Consider the following 13336-nt stretch of genomic DNA (forward strand, 5'->3'; position numbering starts at 1 on the left):
GTAGGGGAGAAGGTCACAGAGAAGAGTGACCTGTCAGGCACAGACAGGGGGCCGCGGCGGGTGGAGAAAGAGGGAGGACAGAGCGCTGTAAGTATTGGACCAAGCCCCCTGCACTTGCAAGCTCATTTGCATAAACATTTGCCAATGGATTTCTAGAAAACAGGGAAATGGTTAAAGAAATCAACATTTCAGATGCTTTACATAGACGACATTAGTTTAGGGTCTAAAAACCTGCTGACAGGTTCCCTTTAAATCAATGTATCTGTTTCATTTTTTTTCCTGCCCTGTGTTCAGTTTACAAAACTCAATCATATAATAAAAAGTTCTATTACTTTGTAATATATGTTTTTGTTCTTTTTTGCCTGCTTGATGTCAGTGAATGAAAACAAGCTTTAAGATGAAAACATGTCTTTGCTACTGCTCACAAAATCAGCAAAACAAATTTTTCCCTTGTCCTGACACGAGGCTGACAGCTCTTACATATACGGCTGATACGTTGAGGTGTTATGATTTCTGCCAAGGGACAAAATCTGAAAACTGCACTCGTGCACTTTTTATTTAATAGGAAATTCTGTCACCTGAAATGCAATGTAAGCCCTAATGAGAAGAAGTAAGGATGTTACTGGGACTAAAATTCCTCCGGTAAGAACGGTCAAACAAAAAAATGACTTGCATTTGGAACAAAACCTGGTTCCACTTTCTTCTCCAGGACATCCTCCCAGACAATATCTGACAGATAAGCTGACGTCTGAATATCCAGTAGGCAAGAGCAGCGATGTTCCGGGTTCACTGTCAATAGCTAAAAGGCAAAAAGGCAAATTAAAAGATAAATAATATAAGCTGCTAATAACTAGCTGTAAATCCAACAATAATTATTACGGCAGAAGCAGAACTGAACAAGGAGTCAGCCGCTATGTACTGATGGTGTCCATGTGTTTTCCATTTTTTTCACAAAAGGAATCGAAAAAAAAATATTTAAATGAGCGAGTTATATCTGTAATTTGGATCATAATCGGTTATGTCTCTTTTCTTTTCAGTCCACAAACACAAACTTTTGAACAGCTCCATAGATTATGATAGGTAAGAAAAACACGGATAGAACACTTATGTGAAAAACAGGCGTCTGAATGACTGAGGCTGTGTCACATGTACAGAGTGTGCAAAGCAGTCATCAAAGCAAAAGGTGGCTACTTTGAAGAACCTAGAATATAAGACATATTTTCAGTTGTTTCACACTTTTTTGCTAAGTATATAATTCCACATGTGTTAATTCATAGTTTTGATGCCTTCAGTGTGAATGTACAATTTTCATAGTTATGAAAATACAGAAAAATCTTTAAATGAGAAGATGTGTCCAAACTTTTGGTCTGTACTGTATATATTGACCAACTAGATGGTGGCCCGATTCTAACGCATCGGGTATTCTAGCATATGTCTTCCGACCCTCCTTTATAATGCCCCATGCAGGATGTCACATCCCCCCTATATAATACCCCATGCAGGATGTCACATCCCCCGTATATAATACCCCATGCATATAATACCCCATGCAGGATGTCACATCCCCCGTATATAATACCCCATGCAGGATGCCACATCCCCCCTATATAATGCCCCATGCAGGATGTCACATCCCCCCTATATAATACCCCATGCAGGATGTCACATCCCCCTATAGTGCCCCATGCAGGATGTCACATCCCCCCTATATAATACCCCATGCAGGATGTCACATCTCTCCATAGTGCCCCATGCAGGCTGTCACATCCCCCTATATAATACCCCATGCAGGATGTCACATCCCCCGTATATAATACCCCATGCAGGATGTCACATCCCCACTATATAATGCCCCATACAGAAAGTCACATCCCCCCTACATAATACCCCATGCAGGATGTCACATCCCCCTATAGTGCCCCATGCAGGATGTCACATCCCCCCTATATAATATCACATGCAGGATGTCACATCTCTCCATAGTGCCCCATGCAGGCTGTCACATCTCTCCATAGTGCCCCATGCAGGCTGTCACATCCCCCCTATATAATACCCCATGCAGGATGTCACATCCCCTGTATATAATACCCCATGCATATAATACCCCATGCAGGATGTCACATCCCCCGTATATAATACCCCATGCAGGATGTCACATCCCCCCTATATAATACCCCATGCAGGAAGTCACATCCCCCCTATATAATACCCCATGCAGGATGTCACATCCCACTATAGTGCCCCATGCAGGATGTCACATCCCCCCTATATAATACCCCATGCAGGATGTCACATCTCTCCATAGTGCCCCATGGAGGCTGTCACATCCCCCCTATTTAATACCCCATACAGGATGTCACATCCCCCGTATATAATACCCCATGCAGGATGTCACATCCCCACTATATAATGCCCCATGCAGGAAGTCACATCCCCCCTATATAATACCCCATGCAGGATGTCACATCCCCCTATAGTGCCCCATGCAGGATGTCACATCCCCCCTATATAATACCCCATGCAGGATGTCACATCTCTCCATAGTGCCCCATGCAGGCTGTCACATCTCTCCATAGTGCCCCATGCAGGATGTCACATCTCTCCATAGTGTCCCATGCAGGATGTCACATCCCCCCTATATAATACCCCATGCAGGATGTCACATCTCTCCATAGTGCCCCATGAAGGCTGTCACATCCCCCCTATATAATACGCCATGCTGGATGTCACATCCCCCCATAGTGCCCCATGCAGGTCCCCTACGGCCCCATACAAAAAAAAAAAATCCAATACTTACCTCACTGCTTCTCTGGACTTCAGCGTAGCTGGCATCTTCCTGCTGTGCGCTGTGACCGCTCAGGAGAGAGAGCGGTGTAAAGACGTCACCGCGCCCTCTGACCTGAGACGTCACAGAGCATCAGCGGAAGACACAGGAGCTGCTGCGCAGGCACGGGGAGGGGTAAGTATGACGCCGGTGCCTGGGTCCTGATCGAGCGGGGGGAGGGACGGGAGGGGAGGGGCGTCACACTTGTCCTCGGGAGATAAGCGGCCGTAGCCGCTGATCTTCCGACAATAGCCGCATGTAGGTCAGCGGCGCCTTCGGTCGGGGGACTTATGCTGCGAGCAGCCGGCTGCATCTCTCGGCTGCATCGCCGCTGACCTCCGTGCCGCACATGAGCCACTAATGGCCGCCATGTTTTCCTGAAATGCTGCGTCGCTGATTGGCCGCGGCCGGACCAATCAGCGACTCGAGATTTCCTGGACAGTCAGACAGACAGACAGACGGGATAAGACAATTATATAGATAGATAATGGGCAACAATTTCTCCCTTACTTTTCAAAAAGTGTTTCAGCAGCAGCCGAAGAAGGAACGACACACCCCACAATAAACATATCAAGAATAATAGGAATCACATCTGGATTCGGTGACTCGAGTGAAACAAAATGTGCAAATTCAAGTATTCATATTGTGGATCCTACAAAGCGCTGCAGAACTTGTTGCCAACATACTGAGACCATTAAGGCCCCCAGAGGCGTAACTATAATGGGTGTAGGGGTTGCAAACGCACCTGGGCCCTGAAGCCTAATGACCCATATTAAAAGACCAATACTATTATAAACCCATGATAGTCAGGCGCCCTGTTAGAGATTTTGCATTGGGGCTTCAAGTTACACTATTGAGGCCTCCATACACATTAAACTATTATCGACTTACCCCCCTGATATTGAGGGGTTCGGACAACAGTCTAATATCTATGGTGATGCTGAAGGTTGGGAGAGATGTTAATCGGACATGCCGGACTGCTGATCGCATTGTTCCCCCTGAGATATGCCGCTGGCCAACGTGTCAATTGGCAGCAAACGTTCTTGTGTATGGGAGCGTTGGCTGAGATGGCTGTTGGCCGAATGACTGGCTGAAGTATTGGGCGGCCAACAGCCATCTAATGTGTGTGGCCAGTCTTAGAACGGATGTCTAACCCTCTTAGTTTAGAGCCACCACTGCAATCAGCTGATCTTAGTGGATCCAACATCTGGCACCCCCTAAACAAATAGCTGATCATTGAAACAATGGGGTCTGTACTAAGAATGACTTGTCTTCTGACAGTCTAAAACGACAGTGCACTCCAGTACAATGAGCCAAATTCATACATTTGGAGCAGCTTTGTCCACGTATCAAAAGCTGGTGTAGATTTGCATTAAAGTTTATACCAGTGTCTGGCCTCAATTATTTAAAAATGTAGGGGCCACGGATGACCCTGCCCCTTTGTTAAACCCTGTCCACTTTTCTTCACCAATTTTGAAAAGTTCTGAGAGAAAAGCAAATGTGACGAGCTCCATAATTTATGACTTTTTAGCTCTGCTTCCAAATCCCCTTCCACATTACTATTCAAATGGAACAGAGTTTACGGAATGTTTACATTGTTTCCATGACAACGTACTATTCAAATAAACTCCCAGGTAACATTGTTGCCATGCTGGCTATGAAACTCATACTGCTGCAAAGAATAAATCGACTTTTCAAGGCCGTAACAGACAGTAACTAAGTAAAACATATAATAGGATACATTCGATTCAGAGAATGCTGGACCTTTCCAATGTATTCTGCCTCAATTGAAATCATAAAAACCATGAGTTTCCCTATAGTATAGCTCTAAAATGACAAGTTCCAGTCTAAAGAAGTTGATCTAAAATATATAGGCAGATTTCTGCCCAATAAAACATGTCGATCAGAGTTCATTCGAAGGCCCTTTTAGATGGACTGATGAAAACGGTGTAGGGCAAACAATCATTTAAGAGTAACCTTCATTTTTATTTTTTATTATTATTATTTTCAAATCAATAGTACACATGAAAATAAGCAATTTGGCAACGTATCTTATCAGAGAAATCAGTTTCATTCTCTTCTTGAATTGATCATTCACTCTGAATTTATGGGTAAAATCTATATTTGGTGAAGAACGATTTCCCATTACTGAGATAGAAGATGACAGTTGGTGCTTTTAAAATTCTATGGAGAGGGAAGAGAAGCTATAGTCAGACGCAGACATTCTACTGTAAGTTCTCCTGAAATAACAGTTACGGTTCTCCATAGAACTTTATGAGCACAAACTGTCATCTCCTATCTCACTAATGAGAAAGTCAGTATTCATTGAAGTCAAATTTTACCTGTGAAATTGGAATATTGAGAATGAAAGATCAGTGGATTTCTCTATTGAGATATATTACAAAGTTTCTTATTTTCACTTGTACTATTCATTTATGAAAAGAAATGAATAAATGACGGTTATTCTTTAACACGAGATCATTCATTCTCCAACCTGTTTGCATATTACCAACACCTCATTCCTTGCTTACACAGAGATATGGGCTACCAACCAATGATTATTTTTTAGTCCCATATTAAAAATGCAATCTGCAGGTGAACAAATGTTTTGCTTGTCCTGATCAATGCCATGCTTCAACTGGCCAATGATTGTGAATTTGGCCAGTATAAGCATTGGCCGTTGTAAGAGTTTACCTTGTATAAAATAAAGAGTAGGTGTCATCAGATTTAACATTACAAGCAGCATACATTATTAAATAGCTCTTACAGACCTGAAGAGGCTGGTATACTTACTCTAAAGATCAGAATAGCTGTATAATTATTAGCTGACCTCATAAAAAGGTATTTTTAATATCATAAAGTAAAACTTTCAAAAAGCATTTTACAGTTAATATGACATGGAATGTTAAAGTAAGTACACCATCAGGCCCAATAGATCTCATATGTATGCAGTTTACATTGTGATATCTGTTGACGGATCCTCCTTAGGGTAATACTTATCAGGTGCTGGAAGTCCGTGGAGAAAAAAAAAACTCATTTCTGAGACCCAGGTCCCATTTATCTCCATCAGATACAGAAGTGGTGAATATATGTCAATGGGAGTCATGGAGCCAGTGCCTCCCTTAGAAGGATAGTAGGAGGAAGGTGAGTAGAATCGTTTATTTTTTTATGTGCTAAAGAACTGTAGCAGAACAGGGAACATATATACTAGAATGGCCCCAGGATGGGAGACATATATATCAGGATGGGGGACGATGAGTAGAAACGTTTTTGTACAGGAAAGAGGCACAGGATGAGGGACATTATTACTGGAAGGGGCCAGGATCAAGGACATTATTACAGGAAAGGGCCAAGATCGAGGACGTTATTACAGGAAGGGGTCAGGATCACGGACATTATTACAGGATGGGAGACATTGTTACATGAAAGGGCGAACACGCATGTCTTCACAGGATCTGGAATTTTACAAGGGCCCATACATCTGATGAACATGGAGGTGGGGGCTCAAGTCCAAAGGTTGCACCGGGGTCCATCGGACTCTAGTTACACTACTGCTTGTAACTATTTTATTTGTCTTTTTCTGAGCTCCTTTCAGCAGATTGATGACCACAGACCACATCAAACTTGAATGTACCAGAAAACAAAGAGTCTGTAAAAGCCAACCTGTGCAAAAAACCCAATTGCAAAAAATAATTTTCGCCCCAAATACATGAATTTAACTTAAAACAAAAGTCTAATTTACGGTCTAAATAATAAAATAAATAAAACTGTCTAATTTACACATTTCTTTCTTAGTGTTGCTTCTCACCATTAGATGGCGCTGATGACTTACTGTCATTCTCAAATCGCAACCGTTAAAAGGCAATTTCACAAAACAAGCCATCTATTTTGCATGTAGTGTACACTACTGATTTTGTGTTGTTACTATGAAATTTTCCCAAAATTGCATCCAGTTTCAGACAGCCTCCTTCCCCATCTAAAACTTTCAATCAAAGTATTTTTCGGTTTTGCAAAATCTGAATTGACTTTTCCTCGTTTGAAGTTGGCATAGCGCGCTGCTTCAAAAATCAGAGTCACAGCTGGCTACCAGAATACTATATTTCATGCTTCAATCATGCATTATAAAACTAGTTATTTCTAGCTTTTACAGAACCCAACTTCACAGCGGTCTACATTCTCAAACAGCGCCTGAAGTATACACTTTATTAATGGAAGCGTGCCTTGAAATTACACCGAGCGGCACTGGGTTTAGAAGTCCAAATTCTTCAAAATATTTTCAGGAACGTGATAAATTTCATTCATGGATACTATTTCACAAACAACAATACTACATCATTATAAATTACTCATGTAATGAAACAACACCTTGAAATGAGCTCTTCTACATAGGCTGTTGTCAACCTAGCTGGCTAGTTTCTACTATATATGTTCTATACTATATATTTTACCTTTAATGCAGTTGGAGCTCTTTCTTTCTGTATTATAACTCCAAATCCTGTGCCACCACTAGAGGGAGCTAACAAGCTAACTACAGTCCTGGGCAAACCACACGTGGCCCTTTGGCTGTTCCAGTGCATCCCATAAACCGGGAGAGAGAAAGGGCTGGATACAGTTGCATCCCAGACAACGTGGCCGACCCATGGCCGGTGTCTCATTTTCCCAGGTATCTGCATCTTCAGGACGCAGATAACGGTGAGTACAGTGGTGAAACCGGAAGCCTCCAGCTCCTTATTCCATCATACAGCCTGTGCGACTGAGTCTCTGCTCAGCTGGTGCAAGCAATGATGTCACCAGATCGCGCCTTCTGTGCAGAGATTCAGTATACACAATGTACAGAGCAGAGCAGCACATCGGAATGGGGTGAGGTGAGTAGTTTCATTTTTTAATTTGAATTATCATTCATTACTTGTGTGGGGGAAATGTGAGGAGACTGTGGGGACATCATATTTGTGTGGGAGCCATTATACTGTGTAAGAGGCTGTGAGGACATCATACTCTTGCATGGGGACATCATACTGTGTGAAGGGCTGTGGAGACAGCATACTGTGTCGGGGGCTGTGTGGAGACAGCATACTGTGTCGGGGGCTGTGTGGGGACAGCATACTGTGTGTGTGTGGGGGGGGAATTATGGGGGCATCACACTGTGTGGGTACATCATACTTGTATGTGGGGACATCATACTGTGTAAGGGGCATCATACTGTGCGGGGGCTATGGGGACATCATACTGTGTGGTGATATCATACTTCTGTGTGGGAACATCACACAGTCTAAGTGGGGCTGTGGGGACATCATAATTGTATGTGGAGAAATCATACTGTTTGGGGGGCTATGTGTTGACAGCTGTGTGTGTGGAGGGGATCATACTGTGTGGGGGCTTTGTGGGGACAGAATGCAGTGTGTGTGGAGGGGATCATACTGTGTGGGGGCTGTGTGGGGACAGCATGCTGTGTGTGGGCTGTGGGGGGAGCTGTGCGGGCATCATACTGTGTGGGAGGCTGTGGAGACATCACATTGTGTGGAGACATACTTGTATGTCAGGACATCATAGTGTGTGAGGGGTTGTTGGGGCATCATACTGTGCGGGGGCTATGGGGACATCATACTGTGTGGGGATATCATACTTCTGTGTTGGAACATCATACAGTGTAAGTGGGGCTGTGGGGACATCACACTGCATGGAGACATCATAATTGTATGTGGAGACATCATACTGTGTGGGGGGCTGTGGGGGCATCATACTGTGTGGGCTATGGGGATATCATACTATGTGGGGATATCATACTTCTGTGTGGGAACATCATACAGTGTATGTTTGGCTGTGGGGACATCATACTGTGTGGTGGACTATGGGGACATCATACTGTGTGGTGGAATGTGGGGGCATCATACTGTGTGTGGTGGGCTGTGGGGAAGCTGTTGATCAAGGTACATCTATACTTATTAAATATGCTTGAAGATGAATAACAAAAGCAGAGAGTATAAACTTTATAAACAGCAGTAAACTATATGGTTTTGATATGATGCGACTGATAAGAATATACTATAAGCCCTATTATAACATGTATTAGCAGTAGCTGCTGCTCAGCAGATCTAATACTACTCACTCAATATTAAGTGCTAACAATATACAATAATAATAATAAATAGAATTAAGTTTGGCCAGTAGGTTCATTGCTCCATAACAGTCAAGGTCTCTCATGTGGCCCCTTGGGGAAATTACTGCATATTGTTTACACACAGATGTCAATGATAGCACAGTAAACTCCTAAGCTCCCCCTAGTGGTAAAATGTTATCATCTAACTTTGTACATTTAAAAAACAGACCTAATATATTATAATATTAATCAGAGCAGAATTTTGGACCGAAAGACCACATGGTGATAGCACATTCATTCAAACAAATGTGTGGCCAACCAGCCAGATGAGCAACAAACGGGTGAATTAGAAACCTAGAATATATAGATATAAGGTGATATTTACTAACACAAAAATAAGGATTTACAAGAATCTTCAATAAAAATAAGGGAAATTTTGCAACAAACTTTAATAAAGTGTAATGTAGTGTCACAAAAATAAATGTTACAAGAAAATTCCAGCTGCAAAAATGCTTTAAAAATACCCAGTAAAAACAATTTTTTTTATTTTCTTTTATTTGTAATGAAAGTAAATTTACCTTCCGCAGAAGTGCAATCATATCTTTTGACCAGACGGATGCGTATTGGACAGTGATTGTACTAAATAACTGGACTAGAGTTTCCACTGGATTACTTGAATGGATGTCATACGGCCTCTGTGGGAAAACAAGAATAGTATATAAGTTGCATACAACCAAATCTGTTAGCCAAAGACAATATCCTGTGATTGGCAGATGCTGTCCATAGCGTCTATACACCCCTCCAGACAAGTTGGGGGCAAGAACAGAGTCGTACTATTCCTAACAGAATTATTGAAGCTGATTCTTACAGAATCTGGCGGCGGATTTTACTTCCTTCTCTAAAAAAAATGGCATTCTTTAATTTGGGGTGGGTAATAATTGTCATCCAGTGCTTAGAAGAAGCCGAAAATGTGTGTCATCTGCCATTTGAGGTGGCTTGTGATGACATTTCCAGACAAGTCAGGAACAAGGCCAGCGTGACCTTTTAGAAAAGCTGCTCCGCCCTCATGACTCTTTATAGGTCATCAGAATATATCGCATGCCGTTTTTAAACGTATTTTTTAATGTTAATGAGTTTATAGAAAGACTTGATTGTAACTGTTATTGTCCATACAGATTGGTGGTGGTTTGGGGGCTCAGTACCCCCTGACAGATGCTAAAAGGATGATATTCAACATTTACTTACCCAGCCCCTGAGGAGCTCGAATGACATTATTCCTAGTGACCACCAATCAACCTCAAATGAGTAACCAGTCCCGCCATTGAGGAATGACTGAAAAATCTCTGGGGCTAAAATAAAAAAAAAATAGAAAATTATATTACAGTCATCTACAATATTTAAAAAAAAAATAAAAAAAATAGAAAATTATATTACAGTCATCTACAATATTTAAAAAAAAATAAAAAAAATAGAAAATTATATTACAGCAATCTACAATATTTAGAACACATAGTCCATGATTCATGATATAATGTATAATCTGGTGCTGTGTGAAAATGACCTTAATGTAAAATAGAGCAACATCTTATGCCCTAAAGTAGCCACTTACATAGTATTACCTTATCTATAACATTCATATATTCTGGAGCAATCTACAAGGAACGCTCTCACGTCAGCCCCTTATTACTGATCTATACAAAATAATTTCCCAAGTCAGGAACATACACAATCGCTGGTCATCCTAGCAAAGAATAGACACCCAATCAGTAGCCTTGACACCATTGGATGATTACACTTGCGGTAATTGCTCATCATTTAATGGCTGGATTAAGATAAATGCATGTGTTATATAAAGTATGCAAATTGTCTCTTAAAAATGCAAGAGGACTTGAACTCTAGCGCCACCTATTGGAAGTAGCAATCCTAAGAGTCAAGGCCCTTAACGAGCCTTGCCATATGAGTTAGGATAAAAGCCAAACCAGAATGTCTATTTGCAGACACATGTTTCTGGGGGGTTGCCCCTCCTCAGTGCAAAGCATGACTTCTGATTTGGCTGTATGAGAGGATACAGAGAGAAGCATTGCATGCCCTATAAATCTCCTTTCCCTAGCATGTCACTCTCCACAAGGAAAAACATTACCCATTAGACACCAGTCAGATACAGCCAAATCAGAGCTCATGCTTTGCGCTGAGGAGGGGCAACACCCCAAAACACCGTGTCTGCAAATTGAGATTCTGGTTTGGCTTTTATCCTAAGTCATGTGGCATTGCTGCTTCCAATAGGTGTCACTAGAGTTCAAGTCCTCTTCCTCTCTGAAGAGACAATTTGCATATTTATTTTCCCAAAGGAGCATTGCATGGCCTATAAGTCTCCTTACACTGGCATGTCACTCTCCACAAGGAGAAACATTAGCCTTTATATAAAGTATATATTGGGTACTTTTAACAATAACATTTCCCTGTCTTACTGTTTTCTATGATTGGATAGAGCACTCCCTCCCCTAGCCCTAAGCCTTACAGTAGACACACACTGGACATAGTTACCCTAGGATGTGTACAAAACCCATAAATGCTCTGGAGCACATTAGGGTGACCACATACAGAATACTAATGTCATTCAAACCTTTCATTTTAGGCAGGACCTGCCATCTATTTGGTGTTGTATTTGATGTTCAGCTGATGTTTAACCTACGTCAGGAAAAAAGGATCAGGCATGTCAAAGTTCAACATGCCTAATCTTTCATTCCCAATGTAGATTGACATCTGTCAGAGTTTTCCCTATGCAAACATTTATATGTGGAGCTCAGGAAAATGTCTGTGAGACAAATGATAGCTATTGATTATGTATGGACTCCCTCAAATCCAATGCAGATGTTGTCACAATCAATTTCAAGAAAAGGTGGAGCACCTGACCCTTCTGTCCTGGGTGGGAAAACACTATATGGTAGTAAGGAGCTCAGCTTCATTGTTTCTGCATGGTCTCCTTTCTTTAGGGCCACATTTTAGGCTGGGTTCATAGATCCTGAGATTGGATACATTGCCCTATTAGTTCAGGTATAACCTTCCTTACCCATGTACGGCTTGGTCCCAGCCATTGCAGTCGCTCTTTCGCCGTCTTTAATAATTGTTGCTACATTGAAGTCTGTGAGATGAGCGTGACCTGCGGATCAGGACAGAAGTTCTCAGAAAAGAAAGAAGTACTGTTACACTGTGCAAACACCCAATTAGTTATTCACAGCACCCCTTCATGTGCTACAAGCTAATGTTGTGGAAACGCTGACTGACAAAAAGGAATAATACTGAACCGGAAAAAACAGCCAGGGAATCAATTATAGTTCTGTACGAGAAAAGAAAAAAAAAGAAAAAACTCATGTAAAATCTAAAATTCTCATAGTTTCTGATTACAGAATAACTGCTCTTTAATGCAATACATCTCGGTTATTATAGCTTGCATGTTGCGATATATATAAAAAGCAGGAAATCCTTAGTCGTCTGTACTAGAATCCAGCCATATTAATGATAACTTAGGAGAATACAACTTTTGATGGAATCCCTGTTCTGGAATAAAAGTATTTAAATATTTTTTTAGCATTGGGAACCCTACAGATCCCGAGAACTTTAATGGGAGATAAAGTGCAGTAATCAGCGGAGACCACTAAGCAACGCAGATGGCTGCTGCGTTTCGCCAGTAGATCGCTTACAAGAGTATTCAGTCGATCGGTGGGAGATCTGGGTGTCGGGCCCCCATCATTTTCATATTAATGGTCAATGCTATGGAAAAGTCATCAGTCGTGGCCCAACCCTTTAAATATATCATGGGATGCTACCTTTGTCTGTATGAAGTGTATTACATGTACTGTGGTCAGCACTGTTCATGTAGGGTGGTGGTGGCCCACTTCTGAACAGGAGCCCACCATGATTCACCAGTAATGCTGCATGCCAGACTGAGCATGCATACGCATGCACATGCTCACTACGTCTCCATTCATATGGTGGACTTTGAGACCCCCTAGGGGTCCTCATAGTCTAATCTCCACCGATCATATATTTATAACTTATCCTATGGGAAAAGTGTGACCCTGCTTTCTTCCCATGTCTATGCCAAGTGCCTATGTATAGGTTCTGCTACAGTATGTGTATGAAGCTTTATTCAACTTTAACTTCCCGTAATAAAGGCACCTTTGGGCTGCAAAAATCAAGTTCTTTGGCAAATGTAAGTTCGGCTCAGGAAGTCCAAGTGTTGTGGCCATAAAATGTGCCCATATTAAGGTCGGGGGACAGCAACGTCACCAGTTATAGTCATCAGCCATATAGAGAAGTGTTTGTACCGGTGACAAATTCTCTTTAAAAAGTTTAAAGAGTAAAATAAAACAGTAGCTAATATCACGAGAAAGGACCCAGGACCGGCGCAGCGT

At 41.8% G+C, this 13336-nt stretch overlaps 1 protein-coding gene across 5 annotated transcripts in view; it reads right to left on the bottom strand.

Moving 5' to 3' along the window:
• The window catches only part of STK32C (serine/threonine kinase 32C), a 428186-nt gene that overhangs the window by 43743 nt on the left and 371107 nt on the right, over nt 1–13336 (bottom strand). For 4 of the 5 annotated variants that reach the window (XM_073685111.1, XM_073685115.1, XM_073685114.1 and 1 more), the window contains 4 exons: nt 11992–12081; nt 10167–10270; nt 9500–9616; nt 674–799 (listed from right to left, as the gene is read on the bottom strand). In XM_073685111.1, coding sequence (XP_073541212.1) covers nt 674–799; nt 9500–9616; nt 10167–10270; nt 11992–12081 — 437 coding nt within the window. Of the gene's footprint in view, nt 1–669; nt 800–9499; nt 9617–10166; nt 10271–11991; nt 12082–13336 lie in introns of all 5 variants that reach the window. The other variant, XM_073685112.1, reaches the window with a different exon arrangement.

The sequence above is a fragment of the Phyllobates terribilis genome, unplaced genomic scaffold, assembly GCF_046119375.1.
Source record: "Phyllobates terribilis strain yellow unplaced genomic scaffold, ASM4611937v1 Scaffold_5__5_contigs__length_657084704, whole genome shotgun sequence".
Lineage (NCBI taxonomy): Eukaryota > Metazoa > Chordata > Amphibia > Anura > Dendrobatidae > Phyllobates > Phyllobates terribilis.